Source organism: Alligator mississippiensis, chromosome 1, assembly GCF_030867095.1.
Source record: "Alligator mississippiensis isolate rAllMis1 chromosome 1, rAllMis1, whole genome shotgun sequence".
In the NCBI taxonomy this organism is placed as follows: Eukaryota; Metazoa; Chordata; order Crocodylia; family Alligatoridae; genus Alligator; species Alligator mississippiensis.
Window position 1 is genome coordinate 28427675 of NC_081824.1, and position 25492 is coordinate 28453166.

Here is a 25492-nt window from a genome sequence, read left to right on the forward strand (position 1 = left end):
ACTATTTTACATGGTAATTGTCTTGCCTAATAAGAATTTAAATTCATTACTGAACACAAAAGCTCCACTGCTTCATCTATGTACCTCACCAGTACAAGCACTTTAAAAGTGTTTGTACTGGTATAACTTTGTGCATAGGATGGGGAATATGCTAAATGTTTTTCTTATCATGCTAAATTATGATATGAAATGAGAACCAAAAAATTGTTAAAAGAAATACTAATGAAAATTAAACCAAAAATAGCAATGATGTGTTTTGGCTCAAAACACATTTTCACAAGCATATACACTGTAAATATCACCCAAAATAATATTCCATCATGCTACATGTAGATGATTACAAACTGTAGAGTATTAAGATGCTTTGAGTAATGAATACGTAATACTAATATTAACATTAATAAATTCTAGGTCAATCAAAAAGACTATCAGTTTCAGACAGGGTCTTATGCACAAGTGTGGAATGCTTTAAAAGCCTCAAGAATACCAGCTTCTCTATGCATAGTTTTGTTTCTCTTTCTCCAAATCCCATTAAACTTAGACTTTATTTCAGGAAACACAAACTATTCATAACATGCAATAAAACTGTTTGGTGCAATGACCGCTGAAAAGAACCTGTCAGGAAAAGATGAATATTTAAATACTATTATTTAATACAAACAAATAACGTATACTTTTGGGGGAAATAAAGTGCAGCAACTTCTGGATCCATGTCGGTGAGGTCATCTAAATAGACACCATCGGCACCAAGATGCCGACTTCGTTTATCTGTAAACACAGAATAAATAACTAAATGAATAAGTGTTTTCCAAATAAAGAACTGGAATTTAAAAAAAAAACAACAGTATGGTTTACAAGTTCAATAGTACATAAAACATATGAAGATAGTTTTGTAGGATTATCATTGCAAAGCCAGATGTTTCAATCCTGGCTGCTGAATTCAGATTTGGTTTTAGGTGCTCAAAGGACTCAGAAAAAGGCTGAGTTTCTGAGGTACTGAACCCTTACAAGTCCAAATAGAGCCAACTAGGAATTAAAATCATTGACATTTTAGAATGCTTTGTGTTCAGTGCTTTCTCTCTAAGGTATTCATTTGCTGCCTTCCCTCCCACCCTCCAACTGTGAGGACCTCACAGTCTTTGATATCTTTAGCTTCATAACTCCCTGTGAGTTGGGAAAATATTATCCCCATTTTATAGCTGGTAAAAGGAGGCACAGAAAGGCTGAGGGTCATATCATCAAAGATATGGTAATCAAAACAGATCTGGGCCTAAGTAGCTTGCTTCAAGACAGCCATGACAAGCAAAGGACCTGAACCTAGGTCTCTAGTAAGTACCCTCTATACTGGGCCACCTTTGGTCTCTTGCTAATGGCAGAAATGGCAAGGTCATGATATTCTGACTCAGTACTGTAAACTCCCATTAGCATTCTTTACCCAAACACACAGAACTCCTCATATTCTAATATTTGAAAAGTGATCCAAAGAAGATAATTTAAGGCTTGAATGCTAGGTAGAACAACTCTATAATCTCTGTCCTCAAAAATGTGGAACTACTGAAGGGGCTGAAAAACAGACTCGTAATAATGTTTTCTGGCACAAAGGTTAAAACATAAATTTCTGATGTTTTGGATAATCCCTGGAGAATTTGGGGTCTACAAAAATAAAAACTGTGAACAAGTAAAACTCATGTAGATATTATGGGCCAGACTCAAGTCTACTTATTAAGCCAAAAGTCAACTTAAGCACATAAGTGCAATTCTACTACACCTCATTTGAGTCCTTGAAAAACCATTAATGCAAAAGGTGAGTAGGTCCTCTTCCTCCTTATTCGGTTTTTGGTTTTTGTTTTGGGGGGTTTCTTGTAACTCAGTCGTAAGGATAAAGTGGCTGTTGTTATAAAAGTAGATGTATTAATGGATTATCAGGGACTTGAGCAGGGTGGAATAGAATCACACTAAAATCCAATAGTAGGTGGAACAGAGTTTGACCCTGTACACTTATGGAAAGATAATTTGACATTATCTTTGGCAAATAGAAAGAAATGAATCAGACAGTTATACCATATGAACTTAAGAAGATTATGTATATGCTAACGAGACCTGCAGTTGCTTATATGACATGAAACCACTTACTTTTGTAGTATGTATAATGTTCACCTACGAGACATTCTGAAATGTCTTTCTGAGGCTGGGGTGTTCCAAGAGATAATGGCAGAATGTCATAATGGCAGCATTCCCTACAAACACTAACCCATAGCATGCTTGTACCATAAACTTCTGCAATACCTGGATTTTCTGCCAGGGAAGAGTTCAGTACAAGTTTTGTAGCCTTTTTCCTGTGCTTTGATCTACTAAATGTCAGAAAAACCCAAGGGATAAAATCCTCATTCCATACCTTTATTATTAAAGAGCATGCACAACTAACCTACATTTAGCTGTTGATGATGTAAAATGCTTATGTATTTTCAGCATAACCTAAAATGATTTTATTAGTTCTGAATGTTCTAGATTAGTGTGGTTGAGTACAGAATATCTTATCATACTGGGATCTACAAGCAAAATCATGGACATACACTGTAGAAGCAAATGCTCTACCTTTCTTTTTGAAGGGTGAATCTGTTTTGCTAACTGGCTGAGCTAAGCAAGATGCAGCTTGTTTTATGTCTTCATTCGCAGGCAGAGGTGCTGCAACTGCTCCTGCAGACTCAGGCTCTGGTTGATTTATCTCAGCTGGTTCTGGCTGGGGCTCGGTTTCATCAGGAGCTGCAGTATCTGCCTGTCCAAGAGCAGGTGAAAGAGATACACTGCCAAACTCTTCTGCAGGAGCACTTTGTATGACCCGAAAGTGAGTGCTTTCAGAAGGATTTACATTCATCACACCAGCTTCTTTAGCCTTGAGTGAAGTGGACTACAGGGGGGGGGAAAGAAAGGAAACAGATGAAGATCAAGAGGCACCTGAGGAAAAGGCAACACAAAGTTCTCAGGATGCTACACAAAGCTGTTTTACAATGCCATATTTGATTTTGAGTTCAGTGGGAGGTAAGAATACCAAGCTATACTTTGAAGCTGAATAAGTTTCTTAACGCCGATAATTTGCAGGAAGAGTTCTCAAGAAAGCCAGTTATAGATGAAAACCTCTGTTAACTAAAACACACTCAGAACATTTTGTATTAACTTTCTAATACAACGAAAGAAGCTTTCTTTGTTGTCTTGGTGGAGTTTCTGCCTGAAGTTTACCAGTTTAGTGTGGCTTGGCTTTGGTATTATTCACACATAGCAAAGCTGGCTTGGTATGGTATCAGGTCATTGATTCGCATATGCACCAAGTAGGCATGTATCTTCATCTGACCTGAGTGCCAAATATTGAGTTTCTGCATTTGCCCACTGTTATACAACTTGAGTATGTCACATAGAATGAGCAGCTGTGTTCTGAAGATTAATAAATCAGTAGCAAACATGCCTCTTAGTTGGTTGCACAGATTATATTTTCTAAACTCTATTAATGACTTAAGAATCTAAGTCCCATTGACTTTTACTGGGTTGTAGGTTCCTCAAACATTTAGATCCAGAATGATTAAGGTATTAAGGACCTCCCACAAACACCTTCAAGTATCTAGATCTTTAAAAATGTCACCCTGTATCATGTATCCACAGGACAATCACAAGACACAATGCAATTGTATGTGCTGGTTTCAATTACTTAAAAGGAAAAAAAAAATCTGCAATGCAGAATTACAGATGGAGCCAAGATTTTCAGAATTAACTAATGACCTCAAGTGTTCATCTTAACACTGTGAAAGAATCCAATATTGAAAAAATGGTTGGTCAGCAATTTCTGAAAAGCCCTGTAAAGATTTCTGCAGTCTGGCATCCAAAAATCAGAGCTCCTAAAATCACTAGTCACTTTTCTGAAATACTGGCCAGTCATTTTATATGTAGATGAACCCTGAACAACAGCACTCCAATCAATTCCCATAAAGCTCTTCAAAGAGTCCTTGTTCCTCCCTTATCAGGAAACCTGTTGCTGTTTGGTGAAGATGAGTGCTTCTGAGAAAAAAAAAATGTAAAAGCTTTCTGAATTCCCTTATCTGGTCATCTGTTAATAAAATCATTTAATATGAAACCTCTGGCCATAGAATCATAGAGAATTATGGAGAAGTAGGGCTGAGACAGAACTCCATAGGTCATTTAGTCCAAACCCTGCCTGAGGTAGGACCACCACTGTCCAACTCCTCCTATCCAAATCCATAACCTAACCTCTTAATAAAACTACAGTCAACCCTGACAAGGCATAACATCCTAACCTGCCAGAGGTAAAGCAGGAGGACCATGGCAAGCTAATATCCTGCTTCTGTAAAAAGTTGTTAATATATTTTCAAGAGATCCCAGATAGAGGGCCACACGCTCCCTGCTACAGAGGAAGGCAAAAACCCCCAGAGTTGGTACCAATTTGATCATGGGGTAAAATTCCTTCCTGACCCTAAACATGGCTATAGACGGAACTAACTTTTAGCTGCTTCCAAAATGTAAGAGGAGTTGCCAGACACCATCTATTTATGCTGTTAAATATTACCTCTGCATACCCCTGTACATATCTAATGAGCTAAATCTCTGTAAATTTAACTCTGAATGAAACCAGGTTAAAGTTGTAATGGCTTTTGCGACACTATGTGGACATGCAGATTCAACAATTACGTAACACAGTTACTACCCCATCTCATAACGGCTCAAGGGTTGTCCTGATCAGAGAAGCTGTTTAGCATTCTACTGTATTCCAATTAGTGATAAATATATGAATAAAAACAAGGACATTTAATTCTATACTACTGTGTTTTTCACACAATGCCTTCCTCCTACAGAAGTAGGCCAAAGCCTGAAGTTCTAGATAGAACATCCTATGACACCTTCAACACTTTCCTTTCTTTCTCTATACCCATCTCATTTATACTCATATCTTATCACTTCTTCCTCTACGGTATTTTAGAAATCTGACCCTTTCTGTCTGACCCAACAGTTAAAACTCTTGTTCAGGCCTTGAACATTTCTCCACTCAGTTGGTGCTTTTTTGGCATTCATTCCAAAACCTCCACTGCCCCCTCAATCCAAAGGAAGCTTCTAAAGCTATATAACCATGCCACCCACCCAGTTTGAATCCATCTCAAATTCTCTCTCCTCCATTGCAACAAATAATGTATTGTTCTTCACTTTCACAGTTCAGCATAAATCAGCTCTGAAACTTGACACTGATATTCCTATATAAAATGTAAAACTATGCACATATGTCATCTGTCTGAAATAATGTGACTGTACAGGCCCTGTTAAAGCCTTGAAGATAGTAGCAGGACTGAACAAGATTTACATCTGATACCTTTGCGGCTTGAGGTAGTTCTCCCCAGGCCCAATGCATTTGTGGGTTATTCTTCTGTGCTCCCCGGTCCAAAGTTTTACTGATTAATTCTGAATCACTTTTAGGAGTGGGAGGCCGTGAACCTGAGGGGCTGATAGGGGAAAAACAATTTTAAAAGTGCTTATTACAAAAAGATGAGTAAAAAGCAGCTAGATTATGCAACACACGTATTTCTATTATAAAGGCAACCACAATGTGCCAAGCACTTTCAGAACAGCTGCTTACCCCAAAATACAATAACTAAGGAAATTATCAGGAAATCAAGTATAGAGGGAAAGTGGTAAACTATTTATAAAATATATATTTATTATATTAATTGTCTAAATAATCATTAGTAACAGGAAGCATTGTTTTTGTATACAACTTAGTATAAGCAGATCTTCTGGAGGGGGTAGCAGGAGTAACATTATGGACTAGTTCAAGGACAGGGTTCCATTCATATAACTGAATGGAAGAAATAGTGATGGTTACCACAGAAATAAATAATGAAAGGCTTATGGATGCCAGTACTATCAATGTGGAGGTAGAATACAGAGGCAATTCAACAGGATCATGAAGCTGCATCCTTCGAAGCAGTAGGCCCTCTTAAGAATACAGTTGATCTACTGTACTATTTCCATTTTTACTTTGTTACCCATTCTTAAGGCTTACATTTTTCCCTTATGTGCATTTGAAGGCTATCGGTGATGCCATTGGAACTGTGGGTATCTATACACATGCTCTGGGTTGTTGAGGTGAGGGCACATTAATTAGGGGAAGCTCTGGAAGAGAGGCTCTAATTAAAACCCCATAGTGTCACATGTATTCAATGGTTCGTGTTTCAAAATGGAGGCGGGGGCGCTTTAACTAAAGTTCATTCTACGAAATTTAGTTAAAAGTGCCCCCGCCACCATTTTGAAGTGTGGGACATGGAATACACATGATGCTGCAGCCTGCTGAAGCATTCTAATTAGAACACGCCAGCAGACGAGTCTGCTCCAATGTGCTCTAATTGGAATGCATCCGAGCACGTGCATAAGTACCCTATATGTCCAGAATTTGACCTTTCATCTTTCCTACTGGAAAACTGGTCAATCAGCTGTCAAACAACTTATGTCAAATGTTTTTAATAATTAAATTAGTCAATTGCTAGTTTGTGACATCATCTTCTTTAGTGTATTAAAGACAATGAATATGAATGGTCGGGTCAGCCACCAATCATTTATGATTCATAGATTTTAAGACTGGTAGAAACCCTTTTACTATCTAGTTTGACCATCAATATAACGCATGCCATAGGATTTCATCCAGTAATTCCTCCAGTGACTCCCTATCGCTGGGTAAAATGTAGCATCTCAGGGATATTTATCCAATTATGATTTAAAGCAACAGAGAATCCAGGTAAATTGCTCCAATGATAGATTATACTTTCTGTTAAAAAGTCACTTCTTACTTCAGTCTGAATGAGTCATAATCAAGTCTAAGTACAAGTAAGTAGCCACCTAATAAATATGCAAGAGTCATCTCTAGGAAAAAAAACCTTTTCCTAGGGATTTACAAACAATCTTTATGTTGTCATAATTTTACAGGTGACGAGATAAAGGAACAGATTTTTAAAGGTATTTAGGCACCAAAACATGAAAAGTTCCTTGCTTAGTTTTCAAAAGCACCTAGACACCTAGCCCCCATTGAAATATATGTGAATGAAGAAGCCAGGAACTTTTAGTAAATTCCACCAGGCATATCTATGCACCTTCAGACACACTAATACACTCCAAACTATGGTTCTATAATTATGTCTTCATCCCACAGTTAAGCAGAGCGTTGACCTGGGCACTAGTACTAAACCAATCTATACAGAATATCTCTGAACGATGTTTAGAGGTACACAATGAGGTTTAGAGATTTAGATAGCCCATGCTTTCTTATCCAGCTGGAGAATATGTTAGAACCTGGGCCCTGTTTTAACTTGGTCTGGAACCCATCCACTTTGCAGTGATGATGGATATTATAATCATTCAAGAGCTGACAGTTCACCAGTTCCCTTCACACAATTCCCCTCAAAGTAGAGACAAGTACTCTTGCCACTGATGCACTGCAGTAAGGAAGATTTCTGGACAACCTGGCACACACGCACGTAAAGGCAAGTATAGAAATTTGTATCTGTTTTGGGCTACCCCTGGTGCACCAGTCATCTAAATGATGAGACCTAGCCCATATCATTTGTCCCAGGTAATGCAGTAAGGCAATAGCTAAAACTTGAACCCTGTATTCCTACTAACCCACCCATTTCCCAAAATTAAGTGTGTGATTTTTCACACAAACACAATGGAAATTCATGCTTCCTCAGTGTTTACTTTCATAGCTATTTGGCTTTGCTTAAATGCAGTGAAGATATAATAAAGTTTAAGAGTTTAGAAGGCAATGGCAGTTCATATTCCACAAAACTTTCCCATGTATTTCTCCTTGGGATTAGGATACAAAAAATACTAATGTACCTTTAAAAACAATGTAATAATTATAATTGGAATGTCCACTTAATTTCAGAACTGCAAAATCAAATCAGAAATGTAAACATGCATGAGAAAGGCAAAGGCTAAATATGGCATTATTTGAAAAGCATTCTACTTAGATCAGTTGAAACATTATGGAAGAACCAGGGTAATTTTCCATACCATCCACAAATAGCAAACTGGCATTGGCATCCTTAACCTTTTGAGGAGGTCTGTCCCTTAGAGAAACATCTCTGGCTTTCTTCCTCTCTAAAACACACCAGAATCACCATGATTCCATTTGCACTGGGGAGCCAATGGCTATCATAGCTCTGTTGTACAAACCATCCTTTTGGAATATATAAAATACTGATTTTATGTGACTGAAACCCTAAAAAAGGAACCCAGACCAGTAATGAAAATGCACTGCCTCCTTGGGATCCGGTCACTGATCTGCTTGGAAAGCATTTCCTCCTTCTCTAGCCTGTATTTGACTTGTCTGGCCCATCAGGGTTACCCAGGTGAAGAGAGAACACTCTGCAATGGACAGTAATCGCCCATTAGTAGTAAAGGAAAAAAGCAGAAATGTAAATGCTCTCTTCTATGATGTGGAAATCCTTCCTTCCTTTCCCTGTTTACCACAGCACACTCAGTAACTTCCTTTTCCTTTAATACCATGTTTTCTTGTAACATTAAACAGCTTTTCTCACAAGTTACCAAGACCTCTAAGGTTTACTAATAAAGAAATTAGTTCTGACTACTGAGTTCATGTATATAGACTTCTCCCTTTACCCTGGTGTCATACACTTTCTCTTTGCTTCATGCTGTGACTTTTAAAATACTGTTCACTTAATGCTGCAGATTCTAAAATCAGTTTAAAAAGGTCTCCTCCCAAGATTTTTTTTAAAAACAACACTAGAACAAATCAAATCTTGGCTAATGGCTTGCACTAGGGCTGAATTTGGTTCATTCGGGACCAAAACTATGTAAGGCTGAAAAGCTAATGTTTGTATCCTGTCACACATGATTCATTTCTTATTTCTATTTTCTTGCTCCTGGGCCTGGTAGGATCTGATAGTGCTCTTCAGGTAACATATTAAGGTCAGGGGAGGTGGGGGAGAGCTGGGGAAGGCAGAAAGGAAAAGTTCAGAAAATACTACTGACATCTACTGGGACCTAAAACTATAATTCTGCAAAAAAAACAGCACTCTGTTCAGCTATAAAATTCCATATTATGGAATCTAGGGCTGACATGGGCAAAGTAATGCTTTCTTCATCACTGCACAGTGATGTGCATCCACAGGTCAGACTGCGTAAAAGCAGTGGGAAATGGTTCAGTAATACCAACAGGAGTGATGACCGTCATTTGTTACCTGTATTGTGATGGTGCACGGAGCACTGGTTCCCACAAAACTATATTAAAAATGGAGTCCTGTTCTAAAGAGCTTACAGACTAAACTTAAAATGAGACAAAAGTGGATATAGCAGAGAGACAGAGATCACAGAGGCACAGTAAGACAGTTGTATAGACAAGAATAAGTAGGAACCACGGCACACCAACCGCCTGTCCAAATGTTTAACAAAACTCTTATTTTCTTTAGGAAATAGGCATTCCTTTACTAGAAAACAATGGGTTGATTGTGTGAAGATACTGAGGGTATCATTTAAGGCACTTATGATCATTTACACCAAGGCTGTGCTTGGAAAAAAGATTCTGGAAACATAGCACTGGGGATCTTCCAATTTTATTACCATCTGTTAAATTCCATGTAGTTTGGGTTTATTTCTAAGCATTAACACCACCAGTGCTGCAAACCCAGCCTGAGAGCGGAAATTCAAGCTTTCGTTTTCACACATCCACAGCAGTGGTAAAGTTGGTAGAGGCTGAACCAGGCCCTATTACCTCTGTGCAGCCTGTCTATTCTCAAATTAGGTCCTCAAGGAGACTTGTGAAATTCTGTTGAATTCAGTATGTCATTACGGATAACAACAAATGAAGCACAAGAAGTTCATCTGTGCTGCCCAAGAAGGAATGGAAACCTTAGTTCAGTTACAATGGTCAACAGATGCAGCTCTGATGTCATATTAATGATATACTACAGAATAGGGCTTTGCAAAGCAGCAGCGTTCTGCTTTGACTTCTGTTTCGACGGAACAGCGCTTCGTTTCAAGTTTTGTTTCATTTTGAAAGCGGTGTTCTGTTCCGTTTTGTCAAAATGGTTTCGCGGTTTCGATGCTGTTTCAATGTTTTACCCATAGGCTATAATGGGGAAGCACGAAACAGCCTATAACTTTGTCATTTCTTGCCTGATTCTGATGAAACTTGCAGGGATCATAGCCCCTTTAGGGGGTATGAAGCTTGCCAAGTTTAAGTGAGACTGGTGCAGGGGTTTCTAGGAAACTGCACCTCAGGCTGCTGACAAGCAGGAGCCAGGGAGCAGGAGCAGCGTCCTGTAATCCGGCAGGCAGATCAGGGGTCCTGCACCCCCAGGAGGAGTCCGGCAGAGCCCCCACAGCCCTCCCAGGGGTACAAGTGGACCCCTGATCTGCCTGCAGGATCACAGGTCCCTGCTCCTGCTGCCTGGGACTCAGCGCTGGGGAACTGAACCTGGCTGGGGGAAGCGCCTCCCCCAGCCAGGCTGTTCCCAGCTTGAAACAAGTTGGAACAAAGTCAAAATGAAACAGCTGGTGAAGCTTTGCACAGCACTACTACAGAACTGAGGAACTGACAGTTTTACAGCATCAAGCGAAAGAAGGACACTGATGACCACAGTGCTTCCTAACAAATATAGAGAGAGCCTGAGCCAACAATAAACGTCAGCCAGGGGTCCAAGAAAGAAATCATGAAAACAGTCTCCTGACCCCAAAGTACGAGAAAGGGCAGTTGGAAAGAAGAGAAATGCAGCCTATCTTAGGCACTTATATGGCACCTTCACCTGAGTATCTGAGCACCTCATGACTTACATCTGTTTATCCTCACAACACCCCACTGTGGGAATAGGAAATGGAGGCAGGAAATGATGTGCCTCTTGTCACAGAGAAAAAGTGTAGGGGAGCAGAGGCTTAAACACAGGTCTCCTAAATCTTAGATTAGTGTCTTAACCAAACGTTCTCCCTGCTAAGTCCATCTCAGTAAAAGCTTCCATCATCAACCTAGTGAAAGACAGCAGGAAAACAAGAGGGGAAAAAAACCTTCCTTTTCCTCACTACTCCGTTCTCACCATGGATTTGGTTTTGTTTCCTCCTTCTCTTGTGTGATTAAGTGCTAACTCATGGGGATTTTTTCAGGTATTCATGTACAAATACTGTAGTACACTTGAGGAAAGCAAATTTTGGAGGAAGATTTCCTATTTTCTGTGGCATGGAAATGCCATTTAAAATAAATTAAACGATAAAATGTCTCTATTAATTGCTATGAAAATACTTAACTTTATACCTCCCAGTAATCTTGATAATTATGTCCCTGGATGCTTTCTTTTTCAGTTTTAATTCAGGTTTTACTGTTGATCATATCACAGTTCAGTGCAGGATTTCTCTGGACAATGAACTTCCCAACAGACCCCACGTGGGAGATGGTTAGGAAGTAACTAGCATTTTTCCTCCCAAATGGCTAGGTTAGTAGTAAGAAGCTTTGTTAAATTCAGCAAGGTTCATGTACTGTTAATGTGTTAAAGGATTAATCACAGCTCCAAAGGGGAGGGAGGGGAGAATAACTGCTCTACCTGTCTGTCGCAGGAAAGCGAGAAGATTGATGAGGACAAGAACTAGATAGGCCTCCATCTGCTGGAACTGTGAGATGAGAGGATGGCCCTGTGCATTCTATAGGCTGACTGGACAGCGCAATGTGTTTAAAAAAAAAGGAAAAAAAAGAAAAATGGAGTGTCATTATTCATAATCAACGTGATTTTAACACAACCTCTTTGGGTGTTCAGTAGCCATTCCATAATGGGAATATACACCTTGAGTTTCCAAAATTTGTACACTGCAGACAATAAGCAAAAGTAGCATACAGTCCAAAACACCACAAAAATCTCTGCACAAACCTCTGCTCAAGAGAGACACTCACTATGAGATCTCGTACAGAAAGTGGGCAGAACTGACACTGAACAAGGTATGTGGGGGTGGGAGGGCCTAGGGGGAGGCAAGGTGTAATCCAAGAAGCAAGAAATGCAGTCTAAGGTAACATGCTTTGACTCTGACATATACATATGAATTACCTAAGGAAAAAGACAGAGACAATATTGTGTATGTATTTGTTACATATAATTAATATTTCATATTATATCTACCTTCATAGCTAAAGAAATAGATTTTGGAAACAAACATGAGAAACTTATTTTCCAAAATCTTACTTTTACATACTATGATCCGTTCTTGCAAGTTCACAGATCGATCATGCTCAAAGTACAAAAAAACCCAGGCTTATGACAAAATTCATTACAATCGTTCCATAGTTTCTGGATAAGTGACTTCCATAGTATCTTTACAACACTATATGGTCATTATGAATGGGCCCAACCATCAGGGAGTCTAAACATATGAATAAGGGCTACAATGTATGTTATTTTTGGATAACTGATTTTTTGGTTTACAGGAGCATGATTCCAACTTCAGAGAACTACAGCGGATATGTGTCCAGGCCAGTAAAATAAATATACCAGGGTTCAGAACAGCAGAGAAAAATATAATTATAATCCACATCTGCAGACTAGAAGTAAGGGGAAATTTTCCTTAACGTCACTGCATGCTGTCTGAACTGGACTACAGAAGACATCCTCTTATTATTGACAGCAACAATGTTTTGCTACAAAAAAGCTTGGGAAGGCAGCAGATAAAACTCAAATATAAGACTCTTTAGGGAAGGGGAGCCTGTTTAAGAAATCTACAGGCTCAGACTCTACTGCTTCATACTGTACCTTTGAAGGGGTGACCATTCCCCATCTGAATGGGGATATGGTGCAGACTGAGAAAGGGTATTGAGCGCAGAAGTATTCTTCTCTGATATTTCGTCAACACACACATCAGGAACTGACTTCCTAAGGGTAAAAAAATGTGGAGGTTAAAAATAATATTTCATATTCTAGGTAATATTTGACACTACCACATACACATTATAGCAAAAAGCCACTCAAGGTGGGGTACAAACCAAATGGTGTAAGAACCACTATCTGACTCCCTTGTTGTGGTCTCCAGATGATTAAAGATTATTGTTAAAAGTTTGTGGTGCTGTTTCTGTTATTCTTTCTCATTGGATAAACTTTCTAGGGCAAGATGTTTTCTCAGGGCCAACTGTCCCTCACCCATGGGCACCTATACACATGCATCGAGGCTGCAAATCGTGGTAATTAATCGTGGTAATTAACAAACTCCAGCAGACTCCAGCATCATGTTTATCAGCGTGAAATGGTGGCAGGACACTTTAACAAAAGCTTGTTCCACAATTGTTAGTTAAAGTGCCCTCACCACCATTTTTCAGTGCAGAGACACTGATATACATGATACTCTGGACTTTTAATTAGCACTCCCGCTTCCTAGAGCATGTGTATAAATGACCCATATGTTTTGGTGGAGGGAGCCTAAAGTCAGAAGTGAAGATAGAAATATAGAAGAAAGTAGCAGGTGGGTCTCTTGTAATACAAAACTGGGATTTCCAGAATGATCGCACCAAAAATGAGTTGCTATTTTGAACTAATCATCACAATTGTTTAGCCATTGTATAAAATATGAGGCCCCCTCTACACATTACAGGTATTGTACAATTAACTGGTTAATTGCACAATTACTTGAGACCAGATACACATGCAAAGTAGCTATCACATGATACAAAGCTCCAACAACCTATAAAGGTAGACCTCAAAAATGTGTACTAACTTTATAGCTGGTTGTTATTGAGCTTTAATAAATATGTGTAGCAGGGTTTCCCCTGCAGCTGGAAGCTCCATCACCTGACAGGGCTCCCAACTACAAGGTGCAGCTCCCAAGCTCTGGGTATCATGGCAGCTGTGATTGCCAGGCCCAGGGGTACGTGAAACCCCCAGGCCTACGTGAGGCTTTTGGTCCTGCGGCTGACGGGGTTCTGGATCCTGGCTGAGCCTCACACAGACATGAGACACAACTGGGACCCAGAACCCCATCCACTGTGGTTCTCTCAGTCCTGGCTGTACATGGCCTCTTTAGCTAGGAGCCCCCTCAGCAAAGGGGACTCCCAGCTGTGTGTGTCTGCTTCTTGCTGATTCAGGGGAAGCCCAGAACTGGGCTCCCCCTACACCAGCAATAAGGTGCAATTGGATCTAATGCATGATCCCACAATCGCACCTCCTGCTGTGCACGTGTGGCTTAGCAGGAGGCACAACTGTGTGGGTCATGCTTTAGATCCAACTGCACCTTTACCTTCATGTGTAGAGAGGGCCTAAGATAAATTCCCTGGCAAGGCAAATAAGCATAGCTCCACTGAAGTCAATGGAGGAATGCCATTTTACACTATGTAAGGGTCTGGTCCATTGTTTTTATTAGATTCCTATTTATAGTTATAAATTGCCAGTGCATTATAATCACAGCAAAGGGAGTCTCTCTTTGTTGGTTTCAATTCAGAATTCTTTGGGATTTCACAACTAGTCTGAAAGGTTTGGTTGTTAATTTAGAAGAAAACTTTCACCAAAAATATAAATGAAAGTCCTCTCTGAAATTCACAACAGAAACACCAAGCCCTACAATTTGGCATTAGGTCTGCTATTAAAGGAGGATACCTGCTGTTGTCCAATAGGTCATTCTCTTCATCTGAACTAATCTCTATAGGAAACATGTCTTCATCTTCTGAAGTGTCTCCATTGTCTTCTCTTTTCAAGCTGTCTATTTTATGGGTAGATTTTCTCCTCTTTTTTCTTCTTTTCTTCACGGAGCCACAAACTGAAGAGGTTTCTATAGCAGGCTGAGAAACATGTACTTGAGTTTGTGCTTGTGAGGATCCACTACTGTCCAAGCTCCTGACCCAGTCTATTGAGTTCCTCTTCCGCTGTGATTCCATTAGAGCAACTCCCTCTGATAGAATGGGGGATGTGGAAAGGTGGTGAGGAATTACCTCCTGAAGAAAGATATCAAAATATGTGGCATATTATTACTCCAGGCATTCATAAATACAGTTCTAGCATCTGATTACTCACTGATCATTTGTCTAATAACCTAAGTGATTAAAAAGTAACCAGGGCACAAAATAACCTTTCTGCATATAGGTTCCATAGGATCCAGGGCAGCAGAAAACAGCTTCAGAATGCCAGTTCTTAAAAAAAACAAGGGACAGCACTGTACTCAGGGTATCTTCCAGATGGCTAATGCTGGCCAGTCAACTATTCTAGTCTGTATTCAGTTGATATTAGAGATAAGTCATAAACAGATCCTCAGTCAAATACCCTGCACTAGGAAAGTTCAACTCATGTTCACAGCTCAGTCCTTATTTTCTAATAAGCTAAGACCACTATCTCAGGTCCCAACATCCTGATGTGTGTTCTGGATACACAATCAAAACATATGACTCAGATCTATGTCAAATATTAACATATTAGAATGAATAAAGTGGGCTATGCTGTACTATGTTCTTGCCTGGATGCAAAGAGGGGCATGGGAAGTTTCCTTACACCAATGGTTCTCAACCTTTTTAGACTCAAGGCACCTGTCAGAAAATTCAAGCTCTTAGCTTTCACTCATTTCTTGACTAAGGATAAACAATTAAGTAATTCTTCTGTTGAAATAACTTAGAAAACCCACATGCTTTTGACATTATGAAAATGTCTGGGTCTATCCTGTGAATCATATGTTGCTCTTTTTTCCTTCTGTACAACTTACAGTGCAGCACCCAATGGCATTTTCTTAAGGAACTCACAACATCCTAGTTGAGAATCAACTACTGCCCTCCACAGTCTTTCCCTAGAGGTCAGGAATGTTTACTACCACTTTTATCCATGAACAAAGGGACCTATCTTTCCTTGTAGCACAATAAGCTCCAGTCAACCTTTAGGGCCAAATGAGGCAGACAGGGCCCAAGAAGGCTTTGCAAATTCCTTGCTGTACAGAGAAACATGGTGTTTTCCTCTTCCATGGTCACTCGGGACTCTGCTTCATAGCACAGTTTAGGTTCTTGCTCTTAAGATTCAACAGCCAAAACATAAATTATGTGACTTCATACATAAAATTCAATGGGCTCAAATTCAATGGGAGCTCAGCGGCCCCTTAATACCTGAAGAGCAAACTTTAGTGATGGAAACATCTCTTTCCTAAGTCAACAACTTTACTGCCTAATCGTGCTCCCATGATCTGTGTGCAGCTCACACTGGTCTCAGAAAGAAATGGGAAGTCAGCACCTGTACACCAGCAATGAGTTTCACTTGTATCAAACAATGTGAAGATTTCCAAGAAATTAAAACTGTCTTCAAAACTTTTTGTTTAGGAAGCATGCCTCCAGGTCTTGCTTAGTTAACATATTTAAATTTAAAAGTTTAGGAAGTAAAATTGTATGTGTGCAATGTTCAAATGAAGCTAAGTGCACAGTGTTAACTGAGTTTTTTTCATTCACACAGTGTTAACCGTGTTTGTTTCATTCATTTGTTTCATTCTGGACAAACAAGAAACTGGAGCATATTTTCACAGAGAATAACCTTAAAAGATTTCCCAGTCATTACATGGTGGATAGGGTAGGCAAAATTAGTTTGTGCCTTATATACATCATCAAGATCTTAACCACACAAATATTTGCACCACAGTCCTTGTTCAAAAATGGTGTGGCTGATAGTTGCAGAATCATTCATTTAATGGCACAAGCTCCTTAAGCCCAACTGTTTAAAAGAGCACAGCCAATTTAAGCCCAATTGCATACAGTTGGTCCAATAAAAAAAATCACAAAAAAGCTTTGCTTCCAGACTTTTCCTAGACCACCACAACTACAACAACACTCCAACCCTACTAAAAGAGCATGTGCACGTTTGCATTTCTGAAACATTCAGTGGACATATACAAATAAGAGATTTGGGCAACATAAGTTCCGGACATAAGTAAATCACTGTTTTGCAAGCGTGTCCCTGGGCATTGTGAAAGCATACTTGGAGCATGCTAAAATGCACGCTTACTTTCATACACACAAATGCACAAACATAATGAAACGTACTTGGGCCTCAGTTTATCTTTGATCAATGATTATTGTCATTTTTAATCAGTCTTGCAAAGATATCCAATTTCAGTCTGGAAATGGCTATTCAATCCAACACCAAATTCCTACATGAGATAAATCCCCAGCAACTATCATAGGTACAAGCTGGATAAAAAGTATATCTTATCAACAAAGTACTCAAATTCAAGTACTCAAGTAGTCAAATTCAAGTATATCTTATCAACAAAGTACTCAAATTTGCCATGGTAGGATGCGCACTAGAACTCTGATAAATAAATAAAAATTATTATTGGACATTACCTGATCATTATCTGTTTCCTGTACGAAAAATGCTTCTCCATTGTCCCCTAGTTTCATGTGCAAATCTACAGATTCTCCATTAATTTCTATGTCAACCTTGGGAAAAATATATTTTGCATTAAAATCAAACAATTTGCAATATGTGGGAATTCTCATATCAAGTCCATTTTGCCCCATATTTTGTGTTTGAAGTTAGACAGACGCTTCAGAGAACATGAATGAAACCCAATAATGAAAAATAAATGCTTGTTGGGAAAGTGTCTTCCTAAACTATAGTAGTCAAGGCTGGCTTGCATCCTGATTCATGAGGTTTCATAATGATAAAAAGTTCTGTTTCTTATGTAACTGTAGATGTATCATTATCCACATAACAGTCTAATTTCTTTCCAGTACTCTTAAGCTCTTGATCTCACTGACAGAAATTTCCACTGGGTAATTCTGTCCCTTCATGATCTCTAAATGCTTTCAGATTCACCAGCTGTTCCCATTTTTATAGTATAAAAAAGGACGAAAAGGAAACTTGAGTATTTTATATGTCTCAATCATATCCTATTATTTATCCCCTTTTAAACAGCCCCAGATTCTTCAGTCTCTTTACTTCTATTTTGCCACCCATCCTATTAATGCTATATAATTTTTTAGATTATGATGACCGTAAATGCAAATATTTTATTACAAGGGTTTATAGATTATTAAATTCATCTTTATAGAGATACCAAAAAATTCTGAGAAGTACTCTCGTTAATATATTTATCAATATACTTGCATACTCCCATAAACATTAGCAAGTAGTAACATAAAATAGCTACATCTGATGAAATTATGCACAAAGCATGACAAGTACATTTTCATTCAATAAATTTGCCTGCCTGTTTTGTTTTGATTTGAACCCATTACGGTCAACCATCTATAAATTGTATTAAACTAATACCATCTGTAACAACCATTTTAAATAAACCTTGAAGTTACTTTTGGTATTTTATGACCTGCATCAAAGGAAAGCCTGGACTGATACACTGTAACATTCTGTACCTACAATTCAATTAGGATTTTTTCACAGAGAAAAAAACAAAAGTTGTTATACCACTTTCTCCCTAGAACGCAGAACCCCCATTTTCCCGAAGCGCACATGAAAAGGGGAACACTGGAGGTTTCCATCTGGCTGGCGTACAACAATTATATCAATGCATCCAGACAATGTAGCAGGATTTAATCCCTTGTAGAGCTCCTTCACAGTGACAAATACTTGGCCTGCTAACTGCCCGACGTAATTCATGGTTTGTGCCTGAAAGAAAACACAAAGATGTATGCAATCAGAATTTATTATCCTGTCAAGACTTCTTAGGACTCCAGAATTTTTTTTATTTGAGTAATCAGTTATTTTCATATTAAAAACAAAAGATGTGATTTCACATACAGTCAGGAGACCCAGTTTAATTTATTTACAGTCATTGTACTTTGGAATGGACTTCAGAAGTCCAAAACAAAGCATGGTTTGTACAGCAAAGAGTTTTAACTACTTCCCAAACTTCAGAGGGTTGTTTTGTATCCAAACCACAACCAGACTTTCAGACTCTGCAGCTTCTAAATACTGATCAATTATTTTTCTTCTCCTAGTACAGAACTTGCTTTCTTTTCTTCTCAATGCTGAGCATGCCCAGAACCACATGGGCAAGCAGTTGGCCCACGAGCAATTAGCTGATCCATTTTCTTCCACTGCCATTAAGGGCTGTGTGTAGATGAAACGAGAGGCATCTGTGCACAACACTTTAAAGTGGACTAAATGCTTTTGCATCACTTTAATGGTGTCGGTGTTTGCCCGCCTCGGCAGCATATTGCGCATTAATTCCAGCTGCTGTAGGAAATTTGGCAGCATAATGCACCTTACATGACTTGGGGCACAGCAAACTAAAACTCTGTTGAGGAGTCTTAGTTTGCTGCCCCTACAGACGCAGAGTGAAGCACTGGGCTCCGTGCAGCTCCATGGCTCTGCGGGAAGCCCTGCAGGCAGCCTGGCAGCAGACCAGGAAAGCAGCTCTGCCCAAGAAAAGCAGCAAGCCTCTGATCTTTTTTTCTTTCCCCCCCGGAGCCTGCCTGCCTGAGCTGCACGGGGGCACAGTGCTTACCTAAACAGCTACAGTGCCCCCCAGGACCACCCAAGCTGGGTGCCTGTGGGCGGGTGCTGCCTAAAGGGGGCAACCGCTGCCGCAGAGGGAAGCGCCCGTCCCTCCACAGCCCAGCCTCTCCACCTGCCGGCAGCTCGCCCTCCCTCCCCACTAGAGAGGCAGGTAAGTCAGCAGGGTGTGTGCACGACATGGGGGTTTAATCAGCTCTAAACTAAAGTGGTGTTTTTTAAAATCCACTGTTTCAATTTAGGGCCCCCATTTTGTCTACACATGCCCTAGGTCACCACCTCATTCCCCAACCCAGTTAATAAGAGAGGCTGCAATTCATAACACTATTCATGTAGAAAAAAAATCATATACAGTCACGTAATCAAACTGTACCATAATACATCATTAAGATCCCAGGGTAATCTTAATACTGGCATTTCATAGGTTTTCAGCACTTGACTTTGCATACTATAAAATATGGGGGGTTTGGCCCAACCTTAATGTGTTTAATGTTACAGATAAGTTGTTGGTTGTTACAGGTTGATTGGATGCATTCTTCCTGACCCTTGGATTTATTTAGTACAGTTACCTATTTATATGTGTTAAAACATTTAGGCAAAATTGGAGAAAACATTTAACAGAATGATTAACTTAAATACACTTAAACTCTCTGGCTAGGGACAGACATTACACACAAACCCATTTAAGTGATTAGAAACTGGTTTAAACCTGTAACAGAACAGATGTTCAGTGCACATAAACCAGCTTGAAAATAGCTGAAACCAGTTATCAGCCCCCTGCTGGCTTGTGTGCCTGTAAGTTTGCTGAAGGCAGTATAAAGAATCAGGGAAAGGGAGATTGAAAAGCTCCGTATCATCAACAGATGCATACATTGCGCACACCCCTTGCCTCAGACTGCTAGCCCGGGGCTGGGGCTGGCAACACTCCCGCCCCTTGAGCAGCCAGCGGGGAAAAGCCTGTGACCGTGCAGGCAGACCTCCCTAATCAGAGGTCCTGTGGGCACCTGGCCATGCCCACCCCCTCAGCTCAGTACTGTGGAAGGGAGGGGAAGGGAGGGCTGCTCATGATTTAAATCACTGGTCAGGAAGCCTTGATTTAATCGTTTTCTACAAAAAGAGCATTCTTGTTATTTGATTTAACTTCTTGAAACTTTGCACTTTTAGAGAAAAGTAAGGGCTTGATTGTGTGTGCACAAACGTGTGGAGAGACAATAGGGCTGATGGGTAAGTAATCAGGTCTCTTATCTCTCATCTCCATATACTGCTAACATGAATGTTATCTCTGGAGACAACAAACTCTCCCTATTCCTGAAGAAGGCTGTTTGTGCCCAAAAGCTTGAAAAGAACAATTTTTCCAACTATTTAGTTGGTCTAATAAAAGATTAGACCAACTAAATAGTTGGTCACATCTACCCAAAGAGCCTTGTCTGCCTGTGACCTCGAGACACAAATCCACAGTTTGAGAACAGAAACTAAGCATCACAGAGATGCTTAATGGGATCTTCCAGACTGAGCCCTGAATTCCATTGGGTAGATCAGTTTTCTTTACTCTTTACTAATCTATAGAGGAGCCTCTGAGAACCCAAAAAGATTAGACACCCAATATAATCCATGGCCTGTTGTAAACAATTTATAAAATGTCTAAAAATGTTAATGTGAATCTAATGTCTCAAACAGTATATAATTAGAAGTTATAATCCCTATTCCTTGATGATATCTTTGAGCTTTAACGTATCTTACATTAAAACTATCTTTATATAAGTTTATTTTTAAAAAGCATCTTAACAAAAAAATAAAAATATATAATTAAATCAAAAAATCTGATTTAAATAAAAAATCCATTTTTTTTTAAATCATTGATTCTTATCCACCCTGACCCTGTTCGAGATCATCAGTAAGACTGCAAAGTCAAGCATGCAAAAGTTAGGAAATATCAGCATTAAGGTTGCCTCTTCAACCTTCATCCACCCTCCTTGGGCACTTGGGTACGATGCAGTCTGTAATTATATGATTATACCATCTATTCCTCAGAAACTTTGCTTCATTCAGCACTCAGGATGAGCAGTGTTCTTTCAATGAGCAGCTTTTCAATATTTTTTCTCCTCATTACTCATTGCGCATCTTCCTGCTTTCTTTACTGATGATAAAATTATTGTTTCTATGTAAGTTATTCTATGGTGCTTGTCATTATAGAATCACAGAATCTCAAAAGTAAATGATTTTATTTTTGCAACATCTGTGTAAAATTTGGGTATAATGTTCACCATTTTACAGATAGGAATGAAGTCACAGAAAGATTAAGGTCTAATTTTGGGTGCCTAATTTGAAATGCTTAGGACCTGATTTTTTTCAGACTATTTAGCATTATATTACATTTATATGCTCAAAAACACAGCTTCCATGGACTCCTGTTACATCTGTGAGTGTAGTTTTGCACCGTCCCCAAGGCATGCATCAAAAAAAAACGATATACACATATTAACCTTGGTTTCTCTTCTAAGTTCCCCTTTCTCTTCATCTAACCAGTCTCACTTCATTTCCCAAGCTACTTATAAGTCTCCTAACATAGCAAGTTGTAATGTTATTCTTCCAAGACCTTCATCCCAGTCTCCATCCCACTCTCCAGTTTCTTTTTCTAGCCATTCAGTCACCTCCAACCTACCCAGCATAATATTTTAAGTTTCCATGTGGAGTCGATCCCAGTTCCCACTTCCCAACTCCTCATTTGATTTCCCTCCCCTCCAATTCCCTAACCCCTGGTCAGTCCCACATCCCTGTTCTCAAATGGCTCTCACTTCCAATCTCCTTTCTTTTTGCTCTCTTCATCGAGTCTAAGGATGCAGACAGAAATGCAGCTCCCCACTGTAAGTGACAATGCTTTGCAGGAAGCGTTCTGAGCTACAACGATCCCCTGGACAAAAAGAAGTTCACTAGCTGCTGGCTGCAGCCTGCAGCCAGCTCCCCCTAGCAACAGCCCCTGCTCCCTGCCAGCCTGTCCTGTTTTCAGAATGAGAGGGGAAAAGGGAGCTCAGTCTAGGGCCCTGAATGGCTGCAGTGGGGCTTGGGACACAAAGTCCAGCGTGCAGAGGCAGCCACCTCACCCTGCACACAGATCAGGGATCATGTGCCCCCCGGGCCTCTGCCAGGGTGTGTGCAGTGGTGGGAGTTCATCCCCTCCACCCTCGTGTGCCTGGACAAGCTGCCCAGGCTCTGACTCTCCGCTGGCCTGGCCCCGCTGGGGCCCCACTCATCCAGTGGCAGGGGCCAGGGAGGGGGATTGTCCCACTCACCCTGCCTGGTGCTGGTGGCAGAGGGTGCAGCTCACCCCAGCCACGTGCATCCCGCCACTCCCAGACTACATCCTGGCCACTCCCCATGTGCATCCCACTGCTCCCGAGCTACCACAGACTGAGATCAACTGCCAGAGGCTCCCGATTGACCAGTCAATTGTGATCGACCAGTTGGTGACCACTGTTCTAGGGGTAACCCAGCCAGCACTGCAGGGTGATGTGGGTGAATTGGAGACCCCCCACCTCAGGGGGTGCTCCAATACACCCACTCCACCTCCAGCGGGGGTTAAAAAAACCCCAGACCAAACTTCCTCCACTCTCTTTCCCCTCTCCCATTCTGAGGACAACGACAAGCAGACAGGCAGTACAGACACAAGTTACAGAAGATGCTGTGTTTTGAAATGTCTTCATCTGACCCCTCGAGCAATGAGGGTTCAGATTTTCACCCAGTCGGCCATTTTTGAAGGAGTCTGCAGCTGTACACTTGTGTTTGGTCATGACTATAAACCACTTTCTGTAGCCAGATTGTGCAAAAACTGTCACTTCTGTCTGTGCTTTGTCTCCCCTGGCTTCTTGTCTTATCCTCATTGCCTAAAATAGGATGCCACAAGTGGCACAGGCAGCTTCTCTGTGTGCCATACAGCAGACTGGAGAGGAAACAAGTAGTATAATGACAGATAGAGCAGGGAGCACAAAGCAAAGTATCAGATCAAACAGAGAACGCAGGCCAGGAAGCAGAAAGCAGAGCAGGTTCTTGGGCAGGGAGCTAAGGGCAGGGAGCAGAAAGCAAAGCAGCAGATTAGGTAGGGGAGAGGGATCAGAGTGACTCTTAGGGGGTGCAGGGCTAAATTTGTGGTATGTACGCCACAAAGATTAGCCTCAATTGTATAAACAGTCTCAAGTTCTCCTACTACCTTACAGTCCCTCTTTTAAGTTGTCTCCCTTTCCTCCACCCAACTGCCGTCATTCCTGAGCTGTTCCCAGACATCCATCCCAATACCTTATCCCATCTCAATCTCTCCTGCAACCTGTTAACTCACAGTCTCCTCTTGTTTTTTTCCTTCACCCCCAGTGCTATTTTCCTTATCCTGGGTTCCCAGTCTCAATTATCTTGCTCATAATGGTGACACATTCTCATTGAAAAATTCAAGGACTAAGTGGTATAATGAATAGCGCATGTTTATACAGGCAGTCCTCAACTTACAAGTCTTTGAGTTACAACGAATGGCACTTAAGAAGTTTATAAATTGACACCTTGTTTCAACTTTCCGATGCGGGTCTCGACTTTACGATGCTGGATACAGCTGCATCCAGCTGGTAAGTCTGGTCAGGTGAAAGGGGAAGGGGAAGGGAAGGCCTGTGTGGGGATAGATCAAGGCCCCCTGTAGCAAGTTGCTCGTCTGGCGGCTCCTGCTGCTCATCTGGGAGGGAATGGGTGGGGCATGCATGGGGCAGGGCAGGGTGGGTGGGACCAGGGCTGCACCAGGCTGCATCTGTTGCTGCTCGCCCAGCCAGGGCACGGCAGATGCAGAACACAGCTGTGGCTCATTGGGGGAGGGGTGGCTCCCACTGCTCTACGCCACTTGTCCAGCAGCAGCACAGTGGCCCCATCCTGCACCCGCCCCACCCCAGCTGGGTGAGCAGCGGGAGGGCATAGTCCCCTGTCTCAACACAGCCCAGTACAGCCCCAGGAGCCACCAGACAAGCAACTTGCCCCAGCACCAGCCCCTCCCTCACCGTGAGGAGCCTTGATCTGCCCCCACCACACCCCTTCCCTTCCCCCTCCCTTCTACCACACCAGACTTACCAGCTTGATGCAGCTGTATCCCTGGGCACCTATACATGTGCCTGAACCCTGCTCTGATGCATGCTTATTAGCAAGTGTAGGAGCAGACTCAATTAATCAAGTCTTCTGGAGTGTGGTATTTAGCGCAGGGCAGGGGCAGTAAGGGGCCACTGCGCAGCCTCCAGGCAAGTGACATGCAGTGGTGGGAGTTGGTCCCCCCCCACCATGAGCCACAGCTCCATCCCATGCCTGACTTGCCTCAGCTGGGCAAGCAGCAGGAGGGCATGGGGGGGCTTGTGGCCCTAGATTGGGGTGGGCAGCAGGGTGGGGAAGGGTGGGTGGTAGAGCGGAGGTTATAGTGGGGACCATAGCCCCCCTTTATGTCCTGCCACTCACCCGGAGCGCAGCCCAGTTAAACCCTGGCCCCATTCGCCCCACCCCAATCCTGGGGCACACGCCCCCCCATACCCTGCCACTGCTCACCCAGCCAAGGCAGGGCTGGTGTGGGACAGAGCCATGGCTCATTGAGGAAGAGGAGGATTCTGCTGCTGCGTGCCACTTGTCCGGAGGCAGCGCAGCAGCCCTGTCCTGTGTCCGCCCCGTCCCAGCTGGGTGAGAAGTGGGATAGCATAGCTGCTGCTCTCAGCGCAGCCTGATACAGCCCCAGCCCTGCCCACCCCACCCTGTGCAGATCCGGGGGCACAACCCCCATGCCCTCCCAGATGAGCAGCGGGAGCCACCAGACGAGCAACTTGCCCCAGCCCCTCCCTCACCATGGGGGGCCTTGATCTGCCCCCTGCCACACTTCTTCCCTTTCCCTTCCCCTTCCCCTTCCACCACACCAGACTTACCAGTTGGATGCAGCTGTATCCAGCATCATGAAAGAACCAATCCCATATTTATAACATTGTTCCTATGGGAAAACTAGTTCCAAGTTATGACATTTT

The 25492-nt window shown here is 41.5% G+C and overlaps 1 protein-coding gene across 2 annotated transcripts in view; it reads right to left on the reverse strand.

The window, feature by feature from the left end:
* LPIN1 (lipin 1) overlaps positions 1–25492 on the reverse strand; it is a 72252-nt gene that overhangs the window by 33682 nt on the left and 13078 nt on the right. The window contains exons 2-9 of one of the 2 annotated variants that reach the window (XM_006258873.4): positions 18420–18620; positions 17336–17431; positions 14625–14959; positions 12795–12914; positions 11601–11708; positions 5369–5498; positions 2596–2908; positions 675–768 (exon numbers count right to left, since the gene is read on the reverse strand). In XM_006258873.4, coding sequence (XP_006258935.1) covers positions 675–768; positions 2596–2908; positions 5369–5498; positions 11601–11708; positions 12795–12914; positions 14625–14959; positions 17336–17431; positions 18420–18611 — 1388 coding nt within the window. In that variant the 5' untranslated portion in view covers positions 18612–18620. The remainder of the gene's footprint in view (positions 1–674; positions 769–2595; positions 2909–5368; positions 5499–11600; positions 11709–12794; positions 12915–14624; positions 14960–17335; positions 17432–18419; positions 18621–25492) is intronic. The other variant, XM_014597322.3, reaches the window with a different exon arrangement.